The sequence below is a fragment of the Hydractinia symbiolongicarpus genome, chromosome 1 (assembly GCF_029227915.1).
Source record: "Hydractinia symbiolongicarpus strain clone_291-10 chromosome 1, HSymV2.1, whole genome shotgun sequence".
Lineage (NCBI taxonomy): Eukaryota > Metazoa > Cnidaria > Hydrozoa > Anthoathecata > Hydractiniidae > Hydractinia > Hydractinia symbiolongicarpus.
The window spans coordinates 25,431,147-25,457,997 of record NC_079875.1 but is presented as its reverse complement, the minus strand read 5'-3'; the positions used below and the strand labels follow the sequence as shown (position 1 = coordinate 25,457,997).

The 26,851-nt window shown below is 32.6% G+C and overlaps 1 protein-coding gene across 2 annotated transcripts; it reads right to left on the bottom strand.

Annotated features, from left to right (window-relative positions):
* Positions 1-4,626: 4,626 nt before the first annotated feature.
* Positions 4,627-5,960, bottom strand: LOC130648269 (zinc finger protein 18-like). 2 transcript variants are annotated; one of them, XM_057454312.1, is made up of 4 exons: positions 5,740-5,960; positions 5,430-5,494; positions 5,233-5,343; positions 4,627-5,003 (listed from the first exon to the last, which is right to left on the bottom strand). In XM_057454312.1, the coding sequence occupies exons 3-4, from the start codon at positions 5,332-5,334 to the stop codon at positions 4,629-4,631; spliced, it is 477 nt and encodes a 158-aa protein (XP_057310295.1). In that variant the 5' UTR covers positions 5,335-5,343; positions 5,430-5,494; positions 5,740-5,960; the 3' UTR covers positions 4,627-4,628. The 2 variants fall into 2 exon arrangements, with proteins under 2 accessions (XP_057310295.1, XP_057310300.1); XM_057454317.1 differs by having other exon boundaries at positions 5,430-5,960.
* Between the last annotated feature and the right edge of the window lie 20,891 nt (positions 5,961-26,851).

Below are 26,851 nucleotides of genomic sequence, written 5' to 3'. Positions count from 1 at the left end.
AGTCTTTACGAATGACACCACGTAACAAAGGAAAACCATGCTTTGCTATTTCCCGTAAGCTATACCGGGATTTGGTTGTGATATATATCAGAATTAATTGTCTTTAAATATGAAAAAATGTATGACGCACAAAATTGATTGGAAGTTTACTTTTTTTATTGTATATCAAAGGAACTGAACTTTTTTTTTGTCCAAGCAATGGGCCGTTACATGTGGCCGAATTGCCATTAATTAGCTATAGTAACTTATAGCATACTTTTCTTTATTAAATTATTATATGTTTTCAGGCCATAGTCATGTTAAGAACATATTGAGAAAAATGAGGATAGCATTTATCAAAGAAGTTCAGAACATTGAGGCTGAAACTATAACACACCATTGTTATAAAAACAGCGTGTATATCCTAGAGAAGAATTTACATAAACTGTAAAAAGTAATTTTTTCGTTGTTACTGTTTTTAACACTACAGACTGTGTGATTCAGTGTTGATGTCCTTATCAAAAACCTAAAACCTTGATTATAAGTTTGGGTCTGTCCTTTTAATATTTTGGATTGAAATATTTCAGTAGATATACAATATACCAAGTGATTCAAATGTTTAGATTGAATAGCTGATGAATTAACGAAAAATGTTGGTCGTATTTTTTTTAACGTTTGGTTTCCCTTTTTCCCTGGCGTACTTCTGAAATGATAAACCAATTATATAGTTTTAGCGTATTCCGCATTTTACGTAACGGTTGTTATACGCCTATGATTTTTTTGGACATTTTCCATTTATATTTCATATTTTTTTATCTTTTTTTTTGTTGCACATACTTATTTGCACATATTTTTTAGATTTTTTGTTTCAGCGTTTATAAACATAGAATAATGCAGATTGTGAGCAACCTCGATCCCAGGGCTTTTTTTCTTTATCCCATTTTTACTTGCTTACTACATTACATGTTTGTGAATTGCAGTCTGCGCGTCAAGCGTTGTTTATTTATGTTCGCTGCTATTTTTACTGCAAAAAGACGCTCTTATCAGATTGTCAATTATTCCAGTTCACGGATGTTGTTCTCGAAAATTATATCATATCTATGAAATACATTTCCTAATATGTAATAAATTACTAGTTGTATGTCACGTGGACAAATATGCTTATAACTTATAACATATAATAATTAGTTAGTTAATGCTCAAACAAGATTTACCAATTTTGTAAACAAAGAAGTCTTTTAAAAAATATGTTTGCAAAATAAGTTTGAAGAGCATAGTAAACAAAAACACGAAGTGCTCTCCTAATAAAGAATTATTATACTAATTTTTATTTGGTTTGGGACAAAAACTTCGTTTCGAACAAATAAACACATTCACTTTTTTGTCCCTTGCTGATGTTTATTACAAAGCGTGACCAAACAATTTGTCATGGTAAAATGTTTCAGTGTCATCAGAATAACCGAGAACTGTTTATCTAACACCAAAACACTATTTAAATATCGTCATGAAAGATGTGGTGCAAGCAAAGCAATAATGACTTGAATCTGAATTATTTCGTACAATTATCATTCGGCAAGCAGGACTTCAAATTGCGTTGCTTTTAATAAACGTGCGTGCATCAAACAACACAGAGCACTTCCATCAAACCAGATTATAACCGTAACGTAAAGACTCTGAAACAGCTTAGCAAATTGGTCGCTGTTTAATACGCCATGAATAGATCTTGCATTCAAAAACTGCGTCGTAATGCAACGCTTGCACAAATTTCCTTACTGGTTGACATCTAGTTTCTTGTACCCATAATTCTTGATATTAAATTGTAATCGTAACATCTTATACTTGCAGATACACGTATTGACCATATGATCGGATTTTTGATGTCACAATATTTCGTTTGTTTCATATTTTTATCTAAATAAATATAAGATAAATAAATTTTACAGATTAAGAATTGCACAAATATTACACAGAAAAAAATATTTTTATTCAGAAGTAACAACACATTTTCACATTTTAAAAACAAACATTTATTTCTCTCACCTAAAAATGCTGTAAAAAAGTGAAGCATCCATGAACGGAAAACCAATCTGTTTAATGTTGAGAAAATTTTGTGTGTTTACAACAAACACAAGACGCGCAAACTGCATTTCAAAAACTTTCTTCGTATATGTTGTATACTAGTTTTCTTTTGTAAAACAAAACTACAGCTCGGTTACACGAGAAAATGGCCTAAACCCGGTACTATACGTTTTCTAGTAACTAAAGAAATTAATTTATCAGCATTTTATTATTGTTATTTCAAAAATTACCCGATTCCATTGTTGAAACGCTGATCAAAAATGTATAGGATCACACGTTTTAAACAAGCGGTTGCAGAGAAAGTTCAATAGTATCTTTGATAACGGGACATATGTCTTTTTTAAAACGGATATGTTGAACCAGTTAACCCAGTATTAAAATATTAATTTAAGTCGTTGTTATTTTCATTCGTTCCATGATATTTAGTCTGAAATGTAAATGTGCAATGCAATGATTTTACATTTTTTTAGCAATTAATATATAAAAACAATTATGTGCTTGCCTAAATATTGAGACTCTACTAGATTGGGGTAAACCAAGCAGGAAAAATTCTTTTCAACGGGAAAATTACCTTTAGAATTACAAACCAACAACAACTTGGACCCGTCTCTTAGTAGAAATTAAAAATATATTACTTCTTTCGTGTAGATTAACCAATCCAAATGCGAGAAAAATCATAGATTAAATGATGGAAAAAAGTTCGTGGTCTTTTTCATACAGGCTAAACAAATGTGAATTTGATATTTTACTGATTCGAGCTCCAGAAACAGGCGACTTCACACATTCACATGTTGATTTAGGTGAAATATTTTGATATGTTAAAATCAATCCCGCTGCAAAACGGATGTGTATTTATGCAATGACGGAATATTTTGTTGTCATATCTCACCAGTTACGTTACAAAAACGAAGAGAATATTTTCTCAAAGGATAAGCATATATTAAGTTGCGCATCTTTCTGCGTTTTATGAAACCTTACGAAAAATTACTTGGACATGAAGACACGACTTTACTTTATTTGTGTTTCAGATTTTTACCTAACTGCAAGCTTCAATAGTGCACTCAGTGACAAAACGGGTTCCATAAAAAAGCACTAACAATATACAAAAACAGAAAACTGCTTCAAAATCTAACTGTTTTTTTTAAAATAATTACTGCTTCGTTTGAGTTGTGGCATTTCTTTATTTTCTTAGTGCATTTCCTTACCCAACAACAAAATCTTTTTGATAAATCCTAAATCCTAAAAACGGATTTAGTACAAATTAGCCGAGAATTAAAATCGAACTGGCTTGTTTTAAAATAAATAAATAAAGGTCAATGTAAGTTTTGTTTTTCAAGCAGTTGCAATTATTATACCTGCTAACAAAAGAATTCATAAAACGACACTGAAAGATCTTCAATTAATTTAAGAATGTGTCTGTTTTAAGATAAAAACAGCTTGGTTTGTGACTAGCAACATTTCCTATTACTGTGTTTGTTTACAATGATTCTTTGATAAAGAAGCACTGTGTACAAACATAGAACAGACAAAGTGGATAAAACGGTTTATCAAGCATTGTTTGTCGTAACAAGATCTACCATAGTGGAAACTTTAAAGACAACCCGCAAGGTTGAAAATAGTAAAAAATTTATTAGAGGAGTTCTACCATTGCGTCGATGCAAATTTTTTTTCCGTACACGGTAGGCAGTATCATTGACCGTGGGCAGTATCATTTTAACCGTTGGCAGTATCATGCCGAAATAGCCGAAAAAATCAAATCAAGATGGTAGTTTAGCAGTGCAGAGCGGACGAACATAGTGTTTACATTTTGTCTTCTGAGTAACCTTATAATGAATATAAAGCGCAGAAGCTATTCAATATCAGTTGACGATTTTAATAGTTATGTTAACATCTTTTGACATATTTCTAGCTTCTTGGTTCCATACTCAAAACTCTCTCATCTTGTTGTTTCTGAAGTTTTGTACATAACAGACACAGTTTGTTTACAACTCATTTTCTCACTGTTGCTGGTATTGTTATATTCTTGCTGTGTGTTATATCGGATTATACATATCTTAAAAATATTCATTCATTTTTATAGTTGCTAGCTAATACTTGAAAAATGTCTGCAACACTTAGATCGTTTCGTTCCCGTTTTATAAATGTTGAAAACACTGATGAACTGAAAGCTGTAGTATCAGATATTCTTCCTTTTAATGAAAACGAATTCAAGATTAGTAATATACAAGGATCAGTCAAGAAATTTAACGAAACTCAGACTTCAAAACTCTGTTCTGCATTCCACACATTCGCAAGTGATATTCACTACAGTAAAAAAGTTACCAACCAAACTCATTCTAAAAGTCGAACTGGCAAGAAAATAAAAGTTCAACCAGAGGCTGTTAAAAGACGAAGCACAATTTCCGGAAGCAAGGTTGCTATTCAAAAAGGGATGACGAAACGTAAGAACCCGTTCAACGTTGAACCAAGTTTGAAACGAGGTCATTCGTTTACTAAAAATGTTAGTAATAACGAACCCGTTGCGAAAAAAGCCGGCCGAACAATGGGTTCTAAACAGTAAACAAATAATTTTACTTAGAATGTATTTTCTCATGACGTTTCAGATTTCCATGAGTCGAGAATTTTTTGGTACAAACATCACATGCATAAGTTTGTGTTTCATGTACTGAATGGGTATGTCTCTTCAATGCTTGTTGTGAAGAGAACGACTTTTCACATAGAGCGCACGTGATTATGTTATCGTGAATCTTCCTGTGCTTTCTCAAAGAAATTTTGTTGCTGAATTCCTTTTGACAAATATCGCAAGTACATAGTACGCAATTCTTGCTGTGATAGTTGAACTCCTTCTGTCGCGTGAAGGTTTTCTTGCATTTTGCGCAAATCAACGACTCAGTTTGACCATAGTCATCTTCTTCTCGCTTCTTTTGCCCTTTCTTGTTCCATTCCTACGATGAATCAAACGTAAAATTTGAATTAATCTAGTGTATAATTTGAAATAATATGTCACAGAGATCTGAGTACGAGGTTGTTATTCACTCTGAGTACGAGGTTGTTATTCACGTGTTCCTACATTTGAACGTTTACTGTATGATATTTGCCTTGTACATTGTATATTTTGTGATTAGTTAAAAAAAAAAACTTAAAACGAACGTGTTATTTTTAACACAGACACACCTTTCTCGAAGCATCGTCAAGTGCCTTCCATCTTTCTGATCCAATTTTACTCATCTCTGCCAGTTCTGGCGGGGCATCATCCGCAACAGTCGCTTCACTCATTAAGGTGTTCTGAAGGAAATAATGTTTCGATAAAATCTGTGAGCATTGTTTATACGGAGTTGACTCATGACACAAAAGTAGGGGATTGTACTTACCACTGTTTCGCGATAAAACAAATGAAAGCCATTTATTTTGCTGCTTTTCGTTTTCTCGTTGGATGCTAAAACAGACAACAAAGTTTCAAAAGTTGATTATATTTTGGGTCTTTACGCATATAAGAACAACCTTGGTATAAATGCTGTAGAATTCGATGGTGTGAAAAAACCTCTCACCAACATTGAAATCAATATTCTCTTCTGACATGTTGTAAGTAATCACAGTGAGAAAAACTCGATCAAAATAAAACTTATATAATCTTTGAGAAACAAGCATCTATCTTAGTATATAAAGATTAATGGTACTTACCAGCTACTTTCGCTTCGAATAAGTTATTCCACACTCATATTCTGTATTTCTCTTTGTTTTCGGTCAAGTCAAAAGTTTCCACGGGCATTTGCGGTACAAACACTTGAGCATGTCAAAGGACCGGTTTCCGAAAAATATTGAAAAAATTAATAGATACTGCCAACGGTTAAAATGATACTGCCCACGGTCAATGATACTGCCTACCGTGTACGGAAAAAAAATTCGCTGCGTCGATATTGTTAAGAAAAGCGGCATACTTTCGTTATAGTTTTTGTGCGCGGAATATTATTTTTCATAAATAAATAAGCAAATATTCTTATAGATTTTTTCATTTTTGTAGGACCAGCTATATGCACAATTGCACTGGAGTTGAAATGCAGGTTGGCATTTAATAAAGGAGGTTAAGTATTTGACAGCCATAGAAAACGGTACATAATGATTCTATTTTACATAAACTGCAAGGAGCGCGCAATACTTAAATCTGTCCTAAAGGTTTGTTGCGGGCAAATAAATACGCGGGTAATTATATGTTTGAGTGTATTGCAGTTTGCTGTTTAGCGGGTAGCCAGTGCGCACGGCTTTATAAGACATAATACGTGATATATTAAAAAGTAAAAAATATCATACTACCGCGTAGCAAAACAGGTAGCTGACTGGCTTTCAATAGTGAAGGAATGTCAAATAAATTCGTCAACACAATCGATATCACAAAGTTAACACATACGAAAAACAAAGCGCTAAAAATGTTGTAAAAAGCAACACAATATTGAAAAACGGAAACCAAGACAATGAATCAGGTGTTGTATATAAAGTAACGTGTGGAGATTGTGGAAAATATTACATAGGAGAAACAGGAAGGAAGTTGACAACACGAATAAAAGAACACAAAAATGGCGCAAAAAACGATAAAGAAAACGTCTCTGGAATGTCCAAACACATTAAAGAAACAAAACACGAAATGAACTTTGAGAAAATAGAAATTCTTTATAGGGAAAACCATTTTATTAAAAGAAAATTTAAAGAGGCATTAGCGATTAAACAACACAAATCGGATTTATTGAACAAAAAAGATGAAATAAGACGATTATCTGAAATTTGGGAAAACATATTATAATTTTTAACGACTTTTATTGTTAATAAACGAATTTTATACATTTTATTTTTATCAAAAGAATTTTTTAACATTTTGTACATGCATGTTGAAAGACGTTTTTAGTTGTGATCTAAAGATGCTCTGACAAAGATCAGGGAGAAAATTTTCAACTAGCAAACATGTGCAGTCGTGATGTGTTGCTCCTAACACATGATGGTTACTACAGACAAAGGGACGGATTAGCGACGGGAAGTCCGCCAGCTCCAAATATAGCTAATGGCTGGCTTAGCAAGTTTGACACACGTATAAGAAACGACGCAAAGCTATACTCCCGGTACATGGATGATATCCTGAGAGATATCAATAGAGAACAAATTAATGACAAACTTATGGAAATAAACAACTTCCATCCCAACCTAAAGTACACAGAGGCGAGAATTTAACATCAACGTGGTATAGGAAAGCTAGTGACACAGGATTAACAATGAACTTCCATTCGCTAGCTCCCATAAAGTTTAAACATTCCGTAGTAACCGGTCTGGTGTATAGGACTCATTACGCATGTAGCACCTGGGAGAATTTTCATCAAAGTCTCTTGAACGCAAAATCTCTCCTTGAGAATAACCAGTACCCTCCATCGTTTTACGAAGAAATTATTGAGAAGACCCTGGAAAAGATATACCGACCGAAACCACCTACGGTGGAAGAAATTAACGACGATGAAATAGAGAAAAAACTTGTTTTTCTTCAATATCGAGGGAAGGTGTCGGAGAAATTTGAACGCTCGTTAAAACGCATCAATGCACCATGCAAAATTGTCTCTACAATTAAGAAAATAAAATCAGTTCTACCATCATTGAAAGCACCTCTGACGCAGCCAATGCAAAGCGGTTTAGTGTACAAATAACGTGTTCACGATGTCTATCGTGTTATGTGGGGCAGACTACCCGACATCTTCTAACCCGTATCAAAGAGCATAAATATACTGCCGTGGGACGTCATTTTAAGACATGTAATGTGGAGCTATCAATCAATCATGCAGAAATAATGGCAAAATCGATTAAGTCGGAATATCATTTAATGACACTGAAGGCACTTTGCATTCGGGAAGTAAAGCCTAAAGAAACACAAAGGACGAGTTTAAAAGCCGTGAATTAGTAATAAAAGTTTAATTATGACTTATCCCTCATGGGAGTTTATAGTGTATGTAGGTAGATGTTGATATGTGATGTGAATACTTTTTCTTTAGCAGTTTTACTGTTTATATACTTTTACTAAAAAATATCACATACAGCAATCCAGATCGTCGATTTTAACCTATTCTGGGCTGCCACAATTGCTTTTTCCGCCTTTCCATAAAATGCTGTTAAAAATTAAAAAGATGATCGCAAGTTATAACTTACAAAGATTGTAAGATTGTTCGAATTGTAAAAATTCGACTTACCATCCTTAACAGGTACACCGTTCTTTGAATGAGGTAAATGAAAAAATAGATAAGAATTAGTAAAAACGCAACTTACCATCCGCTACTACAAACTTTTTAGCCAGTCATGTTACTTTTTCTCATCGTCAGAAACTCTTTCCTCTCGCTCAACATGGCTTATCTCGACAAGGTGTGGAATGAAATCGTTCTGGTTAATTAATTTATTTTCTTAAAATATCGTGGGATATCAGTAACCGTGGTATGAATTCCCTACATGAGCAAGATACAATGTCATTATTAATTCCTTAATAGGTAGTTATAATTGAAGCGAAAAACCATTAAACTTACGTTGGAAAATATGTTTTTATAAGATATAGAAACATGAATTTTATAATTACGGAAAGCATGCGACGTTAATATTGTAATATTGTTTGAAAAAGACGGTTGAGGACAATCATCATCAAAGTCCTAAAAATTTTTAATATAAAAAGCTGTCATCACACTTCGTTAAAAAGTAATGAAAAATTCTACAAATATTCCAATCGTGTTTAATATTAAATATTGCTAAATTTTGTCTATGTACATCTCCTATACATAGCTATGATGTGCCGACGGTAAGATGAATGTTGTTCGCGAAAAACGTCTATCAAAGCATGTGCAAAACTTATGAAATATACATGAAAAGATACAATGTCATGTACGCTTGGGATGAAAGCATGCAAGGTTAATGTAATGTTTGAAATGCACGCTTGCGAAATTTCCTTCGTTGCGCAGGAAAGAAGGGAATGAAGTTTCTTTCCGTTTCTGCGGGAGGAAGCTTCGCATCTGCGAAGGAGATGTCTTCACGCATGCGCAGTGAAGACGCGTTTAAAAAGGACGTTTTTAAACTTGTAAGACCTCGTTTTGTTGGGACAGCATCAAAGACAGTCGTTTTTTATTTGTTACAAAAATGGATCAAAACCAACTAGAGGAAACCATCACAAACATTGTGGTACGAGCAATGGCAAGCACAGTGGTCCTTCCTCCTGTAGCTAACGCCGACACAGATCGCATCGTTGACATCATTTCTAAAAAGTTAAAAGAAAAAAGAAAATTGGAGAACGTGCAGTTAAAAGGCGAAGGTAACCAGAAGCAATACAATTAAGGAATACCTAAAAGACGATCTTGCCTCTGGGTCAGATGACGAAAAACAAATATCTAAAGCTATATATACTGCAAAGCAAATGAAAGAAAGGAAAAATTTCAAAAATCCAAGATTCTCACCATATAAACTACGTTTTTCATTCCGGAGGGAAGAAACGGAACCTTTTTCCACTTACGTCCCCAAAGATTTTCGAGAATTTCGACAAAAACCAAATTCTTCAGTCTGCTGGTCGTTTGGAAAATATGGTCATTTCTACAGCAGTTGCCCCACGCGACAACCTTTCAACGTTTCTAAATATAGAAGAGAAAACAATTATTAATCGTAACAAACAATCAGTCGAGTTTAAATGTTCACATGAATCTGTACCTGGCATTGCGAATTTTGGGAGAAATATTTAAAAGCTTCCCCTTTTGTGTTAAACGTAGTGAAAAACAGATATTTTTTGCCATTAGTAAAAGAACCATCGCCTTTTTGTAGCAAAGAATAATAAATCTAGCTAAAATCCTTATTTTGTTGAAGACACGATATTAAAACTTCTGAGGGATAGATGTGTAGAGGAGATCGAAGAAAGGCGATATATTTGTAACCCTCTAACTGTTGCCGAAAGTTCTAAATTAAGGTTAGTCTTACATGTAAACAAATTTTTAGACGTCAAAAAGTTTAAATACGAAAATCTTAAAACCGTGGCTAAGTTATTTCAACAAAACTGCTTTGTCGGGACATTCGACCTGAAAGACGGATATCACCACATGCCATAGACAAATCTCACAGAAAGTATTAAGATTTCGCTTGGAATTTATTTCCATGAGTCCCGGAATAGGTCCACTATACAGGTTGTTCACACGCCAAATGTATGTTTGTACAATCGAAAGATAAATGGGATTGGGATAAGGTTTATTATATCGAATCGGAATGTTTATAAGAACTAAACTTTTGGAAATAGAACTTAGATAGATACAACGGTTTTTATATTAAAAGCCAACACGTGACTACGAAAATAGTGCATTCTGACGCCAGCAAAAAAAACATTTAGTCAAGTTTCGCTAAAATCTTAAAACATAAACAAGTTCTTTGGTATTCTGATAATTTTAATGTTTCGCGCATCATTGAAGTCGGTAGTAAAAAACCTCATTTGCAAGCATTAGCCGTACTAATTTTCAACTTTTGTGTTCAATACGACAATAAATTAGAATCGTCGTGGATCCCTAGAGAACTTAATACTTTGGCTGATGAGTTATCGAATTAAAACAATGCGGACGATTGGAAAATAGACAATTAAACATTTTCTTTCATTCAAAGTAAATTTGGCACATTTACGATTGACAGGTTCGCTGATAACTTGAACAAAAAAGTGGCAAAGTTTAATTCAAAAATTTATTGCCCAGGGACGTCTTGCGTTAACTGTTTTACTGGTGAGACTTTAACGCATATGAAAATTTGCAAAAGTAGCGGCGTGTTAATAGTACCCTGAGTGGACATCGCATATTTTTGGCAGAAAAATTATACGTCTTCTTTGGACTGAATACCCTCTTTGGGTAGTTGGTTGTTTTTGTGTTACAACCACCGATGTAAGCTCATACGTCCTTCTTAGACCGAAACCCTCTTTGGGTAGCCGGGTTGTTTTAGTGTTACAACAGCTGAAGCTTGTACTTCCTTTTTAGGCAGAATACCATCTTGGGGTAGCTGGTCTGTTTGCCAGTGCGACTCGATATGTCTTTTTTAGACGAAATATAAATTTAAGCATTTCGTAATGTAATGTATATATGACTAATTATTAACTTACCTGTGATATTTCTTAAGGTAATGTTTTCTGGCAAGGCATATGGAAGACAGCAGAATCAATTGAAAACCCTCGTTTAAGCAATCTTGCTAGTTCTCTTCAAGAAGTGATCCAATCGGCGTTCGCAAAGTCTACGCTAAATAAGTATAAACCTGCTTGGGAAAAGTGGGTCAGGTGTTCACAATCTTTTAACTAAGTTCAAAGCATACCAGCAGATCCGTTTTTTGTGTGTCTTTATCTTAACGATTTGTTAAAAGAACAGTCTCAACCTAGCGCATTAACATCAGCATTTTGTGGCATTCTTTGGGGTCATATTTCAGCAGGAATAACTAGCCCAACTGATCAAAAGTTCGTTAAAATAGAAGGCGCTACCAGACAAGTTTCGGAATCTTCAACCAAAAAGCAGGATTCCTAAGAATTGGAGAGTTAAAGGAACTAAGGGTAAAACACATCCATTAAGGCCACGAAAGTATTATAATAAACGTTCTTTGATCTAAAACAGATCAGCATCGAGAAGGTAATATTATATGTATTAGTATAACCAATTCTATTTCCTGTCCAATTTATTGGTTGAATAAGTACATCCTCACAGCGAAACTTGAACCAGATTCGTACTTTATGCGCAGACTTTCAAAAACTCGAAAAGGACATAAAGTCATAGGAAAATATCAGTTATCTTACAGCCGATTAAGACACACATTCATGGAATTACTAAAACCGATTACAAAAGAAGAAACAAAAAGTTTCGGTTTGCATTCATTGAGATCGGGCGGGGCAACAGCAGCCGCCAATAATAACATTTCAGATAGGTTAATTGGAAAGCATGGGAGATGGGCTTCCTCCAGCAACAGAGATAAATATATTAAGGATAAGTAACACTTCAAGATATTCAGTTTGGGGTTGTAACTTTTCTTTTTTCCTCTTCAAATACCAACAAATACCAAAAACGGATGTTTTTATTTATTGTGTCCGAATAAGGAATAGGAAAGAAGCGAAATTTTTGTATTCTTTCTTGTGTTCTTCAGTTCAAAAACTGCGCATAGTACAGCAAACAAAACTCCCCCCAGTGTTACTGTCATTGTTTTCAGAAATCCACATAAATTTCCCTATTAAGTCGCATGGCACATTTTAACACAAAAAGTTGTTGTAGAAATTACAAATAACAGAAAGACAGAAAGAAAATATAAGGAGAAAATACTTAAAACAATTAACAAACATTGCACATAGAGGGTCCTTCATCACATTTAGGGATCTTTTAAACGCAAGGTAGAAGAAGCGCACCTAGGCAAATTTATTTTACTATAATAAAAATTATAGTAAAAAATAAAATAAACGCTTCTTCCACTATAACAATTTCGACAATAAGAAAACGGAGTAGCATTTTTATGAAACACAAAACGAAAAATCAGTTTAACGCAAACAGTAGTAAAAAATGTATATTGCTTTAAGCTGAGAATGATCAAGTGAGAATGGTGTGTGCTTTAAGCAACAAAGACAACAGAGGTTTCCAATTTTCCAATTTCAACTCGTTTCCAATTTTGCAGCCTTAAATTTAAAAGTGCAATGCAATGGCTTCACTAATTTTTTTGTACTTTCATTTGACGTCAATTTTGTTTTAACGTCAAAGTTTGGTAAATTACAGAACAATTCTATAGATGATGTTTTATAACCTTGTTAAAGAAAACTGTGAAAAATATAACCCACTTTGCAAAAGTTACAGAGAGACGGACGGAAGCTTATTATATGACATTGTTGTTCTGTCGGGCAAGATCTGTTGATATCATCTGGTTTGTACGATCTTGCTGGACATAAACTGTAAAATGTTTTGTACTTTGACATGCACATATGTAAAAGTTGCTTTGTCTTGATTTATGTAACTAATAATTTGTGTGTAAACTAGCCAGGGGACCGAAAGTCGAAACGCAAATAACTTTGTTACCAGTGAAGGGACTAATATGAACCGTAAACTGTTCCACGAATTCAGGTGCAGCGCTTTAGTACTGGTTTTTATTTGTAAAAGAGTAAAAAATGTTTGTCTCTCATTTTCTCTCTCAATTTGTGTGTCGTCACATAAAAAAATATAAATTCCCAATGTGAAACACAAGTTTGCTAACAACTAGTGTATTTATACTACATATAGCATGTGTGAAGAAATAATATTAATTTTGCACAAAAAATATCTTATTAATAATAATAACTTTGTTACCAGTGAAGGGACTAATATGAACCGTAAACTGTGCCATGCATTCAGGTGAAGCGCTTTAGTATTGGTTTTTATATTTTTCGACAGCAATAAAATTATTTTTTTAATCTCTTAAGAATAAAAAAAATGTAAACAAACCAATGTTTTAGAAAAGTGTACCCTTAGTGGTTCTGGATGTTGCTTGTATATACACCCCCTGGTAATTTAATACAAACGCCTGTCCAGACACACACCCATCCGGCAGTTTCTCACATACGCCCATCCGGCAGTTTCTCACATACGCCCATCCAGCAGTTTCTCACATACGCCTGTCCAGCGATTTCATGCATACGGCCGTTCGATTTTACACCCGTGCAGCAATCGCCCCTGTGTCAAATTCTTTGCAGAGTATATAACAGAATTAATTTTTAGTGTGTTAAATTCTACAAACAAAGTAACAGATTTAAACTTTTAAACGGATTACAAAGTCGTAAGTATGGGTTCTGTTGGGAGTTAAGAATGGGCAGAAATATGATGATTGACACATAGGGTTTAATAATATGCCTTAACTGCTGCAAATTTTCAGGTGATTTAGAACATCAGCCACTAAGATGGGGGGCAGGGGCAGGGGGTACAGCTAATTAAAAACACTGATCCAATTGTAAGTAAACGCGTTAACACCAAGCGGATTCGGACAATAATATTTTGAGTTAAAGTTGTCAAGTTTCTTATTTATGTCGTTGACGAAACGATCGATTGTTGTAATGTGAAACCTGTGTTGAATGTAATTAAATGATTCGTAATCTATCGCCCAGTTGTCGGAATCAATATTATTGATAAAAAAACTGCTCTGTTATTGACATAGAATTGGTCAAAATGGGATGTTTGATGAGTTATATATTCCTTCTATATTGTATACATATAAGGCGTCTAAAAAATTGACGCCCAAAAAATATTTTCTTTTTTAATAATAAAATATATATTAAGCAATTTTTTTAAACTACAATAAAACATAAATAATAAAAAACTATAAGATATAGAGCATCTTAAAACCTTAGCCAAAACTTGTTTCTGTGAAAAACAATGAACAAAAAAATATTTTTAGGTTTTTAAGTAAAGTAATAATTGAAATAAGCACAAAGCAAAGAAAACATTACAATTAAAGTTCTGGTTTTACAAATTCAAGACAGTGAACATTTGGTGCACGGTCAGATGGTTCGCCATATTTTCTAATTACTTCCAATGCCATGTCACATCTTCTTATAAAATTGAAACCTCCTCGGCTCTCCAAGGGAGAGATCGCAATATCTTATTCCCTTCTTCGTCTTCATTTTCAGACATTGCCCACACATTAAATTTGCTCCAAACGTCCAAGTCATTATTTTTTTAAAAATTTATCTCCCGCATTGTATAACTAAAGTATAAAAGGACAATAACATCAAAATCAAGGACTATTTTACAATATGTATATATACTATACTATGCTTTTATTTCCTTAGTCTATTTTTAACACAAAACTTTGATACTTACTCTATGTCTGGCTGTGATGATTTTTCTGTTTTTTTTTTATTCTCGTTTGTTTCACATCAGATGATAGTGCAAGGACATATTTTCTCTTTTGTCCTTCAAAGAATTTGTTAATGGCTTCTAATCAAAGATTTAGTGAATAATGACAAACCAAGGACAATTTTTAGAATAATTGACGCTTATATAAAATTTTAAATGTTTGAGGTCAAACTTCATTCAATGTTTATTTTTATAAACTTAATTTTTCGAATTCGCCGATCAAATTCACAGAGCTATCATTCAGACCTTGCAATAGACTGCTTATCACTATTTACCTCGTAATGACAAAAGAAAGGATCCAAAAACAAACAGGCAGACTTACGGCTGACTAAAATTCTAGCCTCCCACCTGTTGGAATGGTTGTTACAGGTCACGAATCGTTTTCTAAAAATGGAATAATATATAATGGCGGTTGCGTTAGGAGAATAAATTTTTGCGAGAATTACCAGCTGAAATTTCACAAAAAAAGAGGGGAACGTCAACATAATAAGAAAAAGTCGTACCGATAACTCCACAGGAATTGCAATTTTCCCTTTTTGTTTTGGCTGCTTTAACACAGCTACCTCATCCCTCAATTCTTTCAATTCTCCTTGTAAATTTCGCACAATCTCCTCATTTGCTCCTTGAGTTTGATTTATTTTCTCATTAAAGTTGTCTTGGAGATTGTTAAGTAGACTAAAACAGTATAGTTGCATAATTATGTATCATCCAGAAATATATAAGATTGATTTGCTCCGTCTACCAGTATTTATTTATGTTGTAGTCTGAGAAAACTTTTAGCTGTGAGCTACACACAAATATTTGATATTGAAGTGACCAAAAACATACTGTAAAACGTTCCCATTATTATTTGGTGAAACCAATGATGCTGAGGATGAAAATGAATTATCGGAGGAGTTTCTATTATTACTGTCCCTTGGTGTTGATGGAAAAAGCAGTGATCTAAAAATTATAAGAAAATAAAATTTCAGATTTAAAGAGCCCATTTCAAAAAACAAACAAATATAAATTGCATCTAGCTAGCTACCTGAGTTGGCAGAAGAACTTTACACCTTTAGGTGTAGTCAATGGCTCTTTTACTAAAAAATGATGTTGTTGATGCCATAAAAAATGCTCTGGTAAAATGTTTTTCTTGTAAAATGTGAAATGATGAAAAGACGTTAAATTTTCGCGCCACGGGTCGATCTTCCAGACTGGCAAAATCAAGGCCAAGTTAAAATTGCTAAAAAGTGTCAGTTTAATAAGTTATTATTTAATATAAAATTGTAAATTTATTATATAAGAACGTTAAAAAGGGAAATTTTCATCCAGTAAAAAAAAGACAATGACGATCTGGAAAGTTAATGGAGTTGTTTAAAATCGGGGCCTTGAAACTGCGGTCCCGAATCTCTTCATTTGAACAAGAAATATAGCAAGCAACGGTCAAAATGAAGAAAATCTGAAATTTTTGTGGACAATCTGTCTCAAAAACTAATTTTTACTTCAGACGTAAAAATGGTGATTGCACTAAGAAGAATGTCAAATCTAAACACCGTCCCTCATCTTTGCGTACTATGGAAGTTATTGACAACATTCCAGCACTGGATTGCAATGATGAACATAGGTGGGAATGTTGATGAAACTTTTTAAAGCCACGAAAATCCGAATAATGATGATTCAGGTAACATGTTTAGCTAATAGCTAGCTAATATCTGTAGAGTAAGCCGTCCATAGTACCTGAACGTACAAATTACATAATTTCACATTGTTTTTTATGTGTATAGCGAGCATGAGGGTGCCGATAAGTTGCCTACGAAAAAGCGTGCATAGGCCCAAAAAAACCGAAAAAAGAGACACTAATATGATTAAAAAAAAACTATAAAAATTAAAATAAACTTATGTGGTGTCGAAGTTCTTAACAGAACTGTTTTGATGGTTCTTGATAATGATAACAATGAATATGTTCGCAGTTCATACATTTTCCCAATCAGGATTTTTTTGTTACCCATTTTCACACACAATAATAGTAAAAATCAATAGATTAAGTTCTGAGGTTTCTTATAGTTGCAATAATTTTACGTTGTTTCCTTGATGTCCAGATTTAGGTTATTCAAAAAGCTATATGAAAATGAGCCATTACATTTTACATTTACTCTTTCTAAAACATTTAAATTTTTTTAAATATATTTAGATGTCACTTCGAACAAAAGTCGCAGTGTTCTTTTTTGATCATTTCCCGAATGATTTCCTTAGACCATACGGTCCAGCAACCACTACCAATACTGCAACGGTTGGGGATTTCGAAAAAAAAATTAAAACCATCTAGACGCAAGTGGTTTAATAGACCATCCGTAGCCTATTCGGAATTTGCAGCTACGCTTGCCCCGAATTGGGATGTTGTTTTATCAAAGTACAAAAAGGCTGCTATTGCCATAACAGGTGTTCAAGAAGATGAAGAAGAAGAAGAAAAATTTAAGCAATACATTAACGACATGATGTGCATAGGTGCTAGCATGTATCTAGCAGCCTTACATTTAAAAGTTGCCAAATACGTCCATTTCCATCTGGACAATATTTTAAAGGCTGGAGGAGCAGATAAGCCAAAATGGAAATATTTTAAGTGTACCCCATCGTTAAATAGTTACATAAGAATTGCTACCGGAAAATGTGATTTTACATAATTTATTAGTGTGAAATTTAAATGTTGCATGAATTGTACTGCTGCATATGTTCATAATGTAGGAACTATCTGGAAGTGCATCTATATAATAATACGCCAGTTCCGTGTCTCTGTGACAGGCAAAGTTTATATCGCCATTTTCCTTTGATGTTGCCGAAATTCTCTTTAAAGTCGCCGAAAAAATTATGTCTTCTTTGTCGTGAAAAGCTGCGAGTTTTATGTGGTTTGTTAAATGAAGTTCTAGCACAAAGTAACGGAAATTGTGTTTGCAAAAAAGATGGCTGTTCTTTTTAAGCAATTTCTACTCTTTCCTTCAAAATAAATCTTTACAAAAGCATTTAAAAAGGCGCATGGTATAAAAATGAAGTATAGAAAGGTTTCTGTAAGGTATGTTTATGTTTTTTTCAGTTTTGATGATATTATTGATGCGAGACATGTTTGTTAGCTAGCATCATAAAACCAACCACACCAACAACAACCTAATAGCTAGCTAGCTTGGACTTTATAAATATGTAGCCATGTTCTTTATACCTAGCTAAGTCTCCAGTTTATATTCAACTGACCAGCTATTAGCTGCTGTAGCTAGCTTATGTTTGCTTCAGTTTTGTGTTGCTTTTTACATGTAGCTAAGCTAGCTACCGTAGTGTTATCTTAGTGGTCTTTGCTAAGAATGTGACTGTAACTTATTTCATTTGACATTTTAAGCTTAAATTAACAAGCCACAACAACTTTTAAAAAAGTATTACATAATATGAAGAGTTTAAGGACTGTTTTTAAGCAAATAATGTATTTTTCACATTTTGTGTATGCAAATAATGTATTTTTCACATTTTGTGTAACTAAACTTATATACATCGGTTATATGGAATATGACGAAACGATTTCTATTTAACATGTAGTAGTTCCTTTACCTTAAGTGTAGTGATTTTTGTTGTTCTAGCTGTTCGGACTAAAATGTTTTTGTTTATGACATTTTGTCTTATTAAGAAAAGTTTCAACTTTTTTGAGGGAGTACAACACCGAAAAAACTTGTGTTTTTTTTTATATTTTGTATAAATTCTTACCGGGCAGGACAACATACCGAAATGACTGATCCTTCTCTATTTATAACTTTGATGCGTTCCAAATCGCAGTTTTTTGAAATTTTGAGTAATATTTAATGAGTACAAGATGCAAATACTGATTTTTGTTGAATCAGAATTATTTCCTAGAACCATTCTTTTTTTACACTTTTGTGGAGAAAAAGTGTATGCAATATCATCAGAATAACTGATTTTGTTGGAAACTGTTTTTCTTTTTCACATTTTGGATTGAAATATTGTGATAAAGGGCATATATCAATAGACATATATATACCAAAATAATTAAATTCTGCAAACTTTGATTTTGTCGTTCACCTCTCATCTTTTATATTTTGATTAAACTTTTGAGGAAAATCATAGGAATTATTTAGAATATGTATTTTGTGTTGGAAATTTAGTGCAAAAATTGACGTAAAATGAACTGTTAAATTGATTGTTGTTGTTTTAACATGAATTATGACTCAAACTTTGTTTTTGCATTTCCAATTTGACTAATTAGCCTAAAAATTTGCCAATTAGTTTTACACTCTGTTCTTTTTTATATATATTTTATGTGAACATAGAAGTACACAAGTAAAGTTAGAAGCCACAGGAAGTTAATTCGAAAGTGAAGAGTGGAGCTAGAAGTAGTAAAGAAAAGTTAGAAGTAGAAAATGAAAGCTTGGGTTTAAAATAGATTTGGATTCACAAATAGTAAGAACTTTTTAGATATTTTTAGACGTTATGTTTTTATGTCGCTAGAGTTACGTGTCAGGCAGACTCGCATTTGCCAGGAAAAAGTCACTTAAGAGCTTCAAATTCTTTATATTTTACCGCGTTTTTTTTACACTTTTTTGCATAATTAATGTTATCAAACAAATGTGCTAGCCAACCTTTTGGTTTGTTGAACTTACTGCAAATGTCATAATTTTTATATTGCTATTGTTTCTCTGTATATGTGTTTTACTAAGCATAAATAGCTAGCTGGCGTCTTCCCAGTTTAACTATATTTAACTGGGTATCTGTCTTATCTAATGTTACCTTCAAGCTCCATATCTAAACCTAGCTAGCTAACTGATGATTAATGTTGTTATTCCTCTTTTAGCTATTTATATCCACCTTAGTAGTCAAACTTAGGGATCTTATTTGAGCACGAATTATGATGTAACATTTCAAAGACTTATTGAACTTTTAGGGTAGTGTGAGGAAAAATTTTACTTTAAGAGGAATGATTTTGTAAAACTAAAGTGTGTGCGTTAATTGGAGTAAGTTTTATTGTTTTGTTGTTGACATCCTGTTAAACTTATGTAAGCTCGCATGTAAATTACAAGGTTATATATTTTTACAAGGGTAGTGGTTAATATTTTTCAAAGTTTGTTGACATTTTTTGGGAAATTTACCTGGGTTTTTTACATTTGTGGTTAAAATTTCTCAGCAGAGAATAGTATGGTTGCCGATTATATTGTTTGTGTTGCAAACTGCTGTTTTTTAAATGTTGTGTAAACTTTTGTGGAAAAAGACCACATGCAAAATACTAAAAGAACAAATTTTTGTACAATTAGACTGTATTTATATTTTGTTTTATAAACTTTTTTTAAGCTTTAAACTAACTGTAAGTAATGTAATTATGGGAATAAATATTTGGTGATCATAAAAAATTACTGAATGTTCAGACTGAAACTGTTTAACTTTTGTGAGGGAGTACCATATGCAAGTATATATACTAAAAATAATAATTTGATATTTTACACTTTCCAAGTTGTATTTTTGTATGCACTTAAATGACTGCTTTTTCTGAGTTGAATTTGATGGGTTTCATATCAATTTTGTGGAAGATTTTATGGGTGAAAACAATATAAAACATGCCAATTGAACTGATTTTTGTTCATATTTTGATTTGCTTCTCATAAACCTTTGTGTTCTACATTTATTGTAAACTTTTGTGAGGAAGGACCATTTATATATATACAATGTTTTCAAAATAATGATTTTTGTTGATTTGAAATTTACTCCTTGCTCATTGCTTTTTCGACATTTCAGTTTAAAATGTTTGGTAAAGTCAGTACGGATCGTTTTGTTAACCGGTTAATTTTTACATTTTGTGCATATTTTTGCGGGAGAGGATGGTATGCAACCGAATAAATGATTTTTCAAAGTTTAACTTTTTGTTTTTTGGTGTTTTGGGTTTGTTTAAGTTTCGCTTTTTTATGTTGTTCAGGTTGTATTGTTGTAAAAGCATTTAGGGAAAAGACAATGTTTAAAATGCATAAAGAACTTATTTCATAGATCTTTGCTTACTGTTGCAAGCCTTTCTTTTTGACATTTCAGATTAAAATATTGAAGGTTTTCAACATAATCACATAATAAGATGTATACATATTTGAGATGTGTTATTTCTGACATTATTATTATTGTTGTCGTAACTGTCTGGGTTGTGACTGTCAATGTTGTAACTTTCTACTAACTAGATTTTACACCTTGCACGCCGTTGTTTTTCATATTTTGTCTGACGCTTTGTTGGGAGGATTTCATGCGATTTGACATTTGATATTTTGTGTCAGATTTTAAGAACTTTTTTGTTAAATTATGACTTATATACTTTTTTTTATGCATTTTCAGATTTTTTTTTTAGTAAAAGGCATATTTAATATACTGAAATATTTGCTGATGTCATCAAAATTCAAATGACAGAACTTTTCAATTGTTTTTCTGCCTAAGTGGATTTTTTCACGGGCCTAATCTACTAGTCAGATAATAATGAAGGATCAATTTGTGGACAAAATTTTCTAAAAAAAATAGTACGTCTATCTATCATATTATTTTTGATATAAGTTCAAGTATTCTTACAACATTTTAGCAATTATCGGACAGTGAATCAGCAGAAGAAGTCGTACCAACCACTTTAAACTGCTTAATGCATTCATAGCTTTATAGCATCTTAAACTTTAAATAGACTACCGAATATAGGTTTGTATAATATATATGAAATATAAAAAAAGGATTTATTTGGACGGAAAAAATGTGTTCACATTAAAGTTACCAAAAAGAAGAAAAAGGACAAATAATTTAAAAATATATTGTTAATAAATAAACGAAGAAATGTTATGTAAACGAAACAATGAGTTTTTTTTTATTAACGTGTACTTAGTATGTTGCACTTGCATAAATTTTTTTTAACTGAAGATGTTTTTTTTAGTGTATTAACATATGAATATATAAAGTAATAAAACTATATATTCTTGATTATACATAATTACGTTACCAGGCAAGTTGAGACATATTCATTATTATTTCATTTTTTATCAGTACTACCTTTGTTCCTTTTTCTGCTTTTCGTATCATTTCTTTTAGAAAATAAGCCAGACTGTAGCTATTTCTGAAAAAAATCGGAAAACATATGTTCTTGTGCCACATAAGAAATGTAACTACTTTATTAAAATTTTTAATTTATTTACAATGTCGTGAATATAAAAATGGTAGAGGACAGAAAATTTTAGTACAATAGAAAAAAGAAGAATTTCAACGTACATTTAATATCAATGCCACCAAATCTTTAACCAACTGGATAAAATTCAAATCAGAAACATACTGTAGCAAGTGTTGTTGATTAAAATGCACACTAAAAATGTCTACCACGGAATTACTTGGAATGACATATGAACAGCAGAATATATTACGCATTTTAGATATTGACATTGGAAAATATGAAAAAAGCAGCATTGATACAGAGTAAAAACATGCGGCTTTTCATTAATAAAGACAGACTTAGCCGTTGAAGGAAAAATTTCTTCCTTGCAAGATGAAACGGAAAAAAACAATTGCAAGAAGCTTTTACATTTCTAATGAACAATAATGACTCTTACTACAGGTGAAATAATTTGTGTACAAATTATGTAAAATAACTATTATCGCGACTTGATGTTAAATGGAAAAAAGATACCGTTTCGGGAAGTATTTTCTTTGAGGGGAATAGAATGTGCAGTATGGCCAATCATGTACTACACAAAGTCACTGTTTGAAAGCTTAATTGATGGTGGTTCATCACACTTGTCAGCAAACAAATTATTTATGATAAAATGTAAAAATGCAATATTATATTTTTTATCTCATTTTGAGTTACTACAGTATCAATTTGATAGGTACATGTACAAGACCATATCAGGTTAGTAATTCGTGTGTTATTTTACATAAAACGAAACTACATTCTCTAAATTGACCATACCAATTAATGATTTTCTTAAGGTGCAATAGCCAGTGGCAAAAATATGGGTACAACGCCAAAAGAACCTCTCAGTACTAAATGGTTCTCACCGCAATACTGGCAATGACAACATGCATTTCTTATTGATGCTGTCAGTCAATTTGGGTATCCTGATATGTTCATTACAATATCGCTATCAGATCATGGAGTTTAGTGGTAGAGCATATATTTGAATATGGTCATTAAATAGTAACTTGTTGTCAATAGTAATTTCTAACAACACCACACTATTAGTCTTTTTGATGGAAATTTGATTTATCTGTAATGTTATCGGCTGCCTCACTTTTCTGCTTAAGATCATAAATTAAAATTTTTCAGGATTTGCTTTAAGTGAGTAAATTTTAAACCACTCCAGTAAATGTTTTGCATCGTGAAGCAGGCGGTTAGTTACAACAGATAAAATTACATCGCAAGAATAAAGGAGTTGCCATCAGCTAAGTTACATATATCAGTTTTTTCAACGAAAAAAAAAGGTCGTTAATGTAGATATGGGAAACCAATCGCTCAAAGAAGCACCGATTTTTGCTCTCTGTTTGCGAGAGGATAAATAATCCAGTATAAGTTGAAGGCTACTTTTATTTAGACCATAAGCTTCAAGTTTAGCTAAGATTAAGTCATGGGGTGAGCAGTCGTAAGCTTTAGAAAAATCCATTAGTATTGTCCCCACAAAGCCTCCATTATCTAATTCACGTTGCCAAGCTTGTAATAATTTAAAGAGAGCGTGTTGTGTCGAATGCGTTTTCCTAAAACCACAAAAAGGTTGTTCAGTAAGGGTTCAATATAATTTGATAGTTGTTTGCATAAAAGTTTTGCATAGACCTTCGACAGAAGAGGTAAAATACTAATTGGTCGATAAGTCGATTTTACTGACTTGTCACCCTTTTTTAATATGGGAATTATAATTGCTCTTTCAGGCAATTTGGAAAGCGACTATTTTTTATAATTTCGTTTATACAATCACGAAGTTTTTTAAAGCATTGACCAGACTCTTTCAGAATTTTTACAGGAATTTCACCATTTGTAGCTTTGTTTGTAGATATATTTTTAATAACTTCTGTTACTGGATTAAATGCAAATTTATGATTTATGTAAAAATTACTTTTTATAGCTACTATACTGGGATGGTTCGCAATGGTACCTACCTCATCTGAAGGTTCGTTTTCTGGAACTATGGGCCATTTGTAACGGTCCAATGAGTTCACAATATTTTCAAGAAAGGAATCAAAAATAACGGCAATGTCTTTATTTTCCATTATAAATTTATCGTTTTCAATTAATATAATATTAGCATCACCCTTTGCACGCTTATTAGAAAAATATGGTTTTAATGTTTGCTAGAAAGGTTTTGTGTTTTTACGAATATCAAGTTTACTAAAATTGTCTAATTTAGCGAGTTTGTCAAGTTTTACCACATGGTTACGTTGTTTGTTAAAGCTTATAATGTGCGACGTGTTTTTTGTTTTATTGACACGATTTTTAAATTGATATCGTTTCATAATGACCTGACGTAACTCCTTGTTCTTGTGTGGTTTTTGATTACCACGTATTATTTATCTTTTTAAGGAGCATGTTTATCAAGCACACTCCTTAATTTCTTGTAACACATGTAGGTTATGATTTTAGCCTCTTTTTTTTGAAATGATGTTTTCAACATTGAGTAAATCATGTGGTGATGATCTCCAATCAATATAGAGTTATCGTAAATGCGAGAGAGATGATCAAGTAAATTTAATGATGCCTCAAGGAAGTATCCATTGTTTTGCGAAGGAGATTAGTAAATAGATATAACAAGCCATTTTTCTTTCCTTAAATTAATTTCAAATGGTAAAGCTTGAATGTCTGAAGGTAATTTATATTCTAGTAAGGCTCGTGTAGGTAAAATAGCTTTCGCGTAGACAAGTAAACCACCACTTTTGTTACTAACGTTAAAGCGATAAGGGTATCAATGGGCATTTAAGGCAAGGGGCGCAAAGTATTTGTACCATTTACAACGTGAGAAACTCAAATACAGAACTTCAGTGAAGAAAACACTAATTCATAAAGAAACTCGAAAAATATATAATAAAATGTCCGTGTCAGCTATTAAGACTATCAGGATGTGAACGAAAGTATACCATGTAGGGCATTTTGTCCAGCCCAATCCGCATGGCAGGGTTAGCCACTATCCTCTGTATCTCTTATGCTTCCAAATTTGCAAGGCTCCTTTATGCTGTTAAATTAGAAAGAGTGAATTACACCTCCCTTACGCTGTTGCATTACAAAGAGTAAATAACAGCTCCACTTACTGTTGTTCTTAAACAAGTGAGTGAGTTCTCTTTTTCGATGAGAGTTACAAATGTTTTTGTTGTTCTTTAAATGAGTGATTTCAATCCCCTTTCTTGTTATTTTTCTAAATAAGTGTTTTCTATCCCTATTTTTTTTATTATTGTGCAGACTGAATTCCATCTCCTCTGCTTTCTACAAATGAATTTATTTACCTCGTATGTTTGCCAAATTAATTCTGCAGTTAAAAAGGCGTCTTTCGTTATGTCATATAACAAACACAAATCGAGAGAATATACACGAAAAAATATATCAAAAATATTTTAATTCTTTTTCTTCCTATTATGTTGTTTGTTGGATAATAGTTTGGGTAGAGTAGAGTGACGTGTGGTGAGATATTGCAGTTTCAAATAAAAAGTTAGAATAGTAATCAATTACGCTCTTAAAGTTTCAAATATAGTTTATATTAAAGTGTAGTTTGTTACGAAAAGTCATATGAAGGCTTTAAGCAACTTTAATAACAGTCGACGGTCAAACTCGCGTTGACACTACGCTTTAAACTAACATTAAAAAAACTATTGGTTTTAAATTAAGTGTTAAAACACACTAAATCTCTAAAAATGTGGAACGAGATAAAACCTGTGAGAAAATAATAATGTTAAAATAACTTTTTCTTATGCTGGGCTACAAAAATTCAATTGATGAGAATTTGATCGTAAGATTTTCTCGGAAACAAGGCCATCCAAGAACTAACTTCTCTGGTAGCAAATTTACAATTGTGCCTTTTTAAATGTAAGAGATGATGTGAGATGTCACTGGATGCTACAAGTGACTGGTAGTGACAAGTAATAGTAGGTGACTCGTGATGCAGAGGTCCAGCAATTATGATTAACACGTTTATAATGGATTTATAGATTTATTATCATCGACATGTTTAAAAAATTGCGCTTTTCCCACACTTAACAAGTTGCTAATGTCGATAGATGAATTTTGCCGAAAAATGCATGTCTCAAATGCAATGAAAATCGACAAGTTATACGTCACACAGTCAATTACATTAATGTTATGTTAAAGAGGCTAAGCCAATATGCACTTATCATGATCAGAGGTCTGATCGTGGTGAAGCATTCTCTCGGATGTGCTATGATAAATATTCACCTATATGGATTGTACACAATAAATTTAACGAGACTTTAGAAAGAACATTTGCGAGCGTATCCTCGAAAATGGAAATGATAACATATAACATCTACAGGGCTTACAAACATCTACGTGCTCTACAGAATGATGTAGACGAGAACGTGCTGTTTGAATGTTTTTGTTTGCTTGTTTATAATAAGTGTACACGAGGTCTTCATGAATGTTTCTGTAAGCTGTGCAGGGTGTGCAGTGATTTCCCTGAAAAATCTAGTATTATGGTTATCTTCTTTTTATTATCTTTCTATGTTGTGTTTTAATTTTGTGGTTGGTGTAAATTGTTCAATATTTTGGTACTATGTAAAACCAACGGTAAAAACAGACGGTCCAAATCGATGTCCTATTTGCACCTCCTAAAGAATTGTCAATGCAATATTTGTAGAAGTAGTTTTTCTGTAATTCGCTATTTTATGACGGTTCAAGACCCTATTATATTTGACGGAGGGAGAATGGAGAAAATTTGCGATAAAAGGGAAGCTGTTTA

Coding starts and splice junctions, on each gene's coding strand:
- LOC130648269 (XM_057454317.1), bottom strand. CDS start 5,334: ATGAGTGAAGCGACTGTTGCGGATGATGCCCCGCCAGAACTGGCAGAG. Junction 5,004..5,232: donor TTGACGATGCTTCGAGAAAG/GTGTGTCTGTGT, acceptor GATTCATCGTAG/GAATGGAACAAGAAAGGGCA.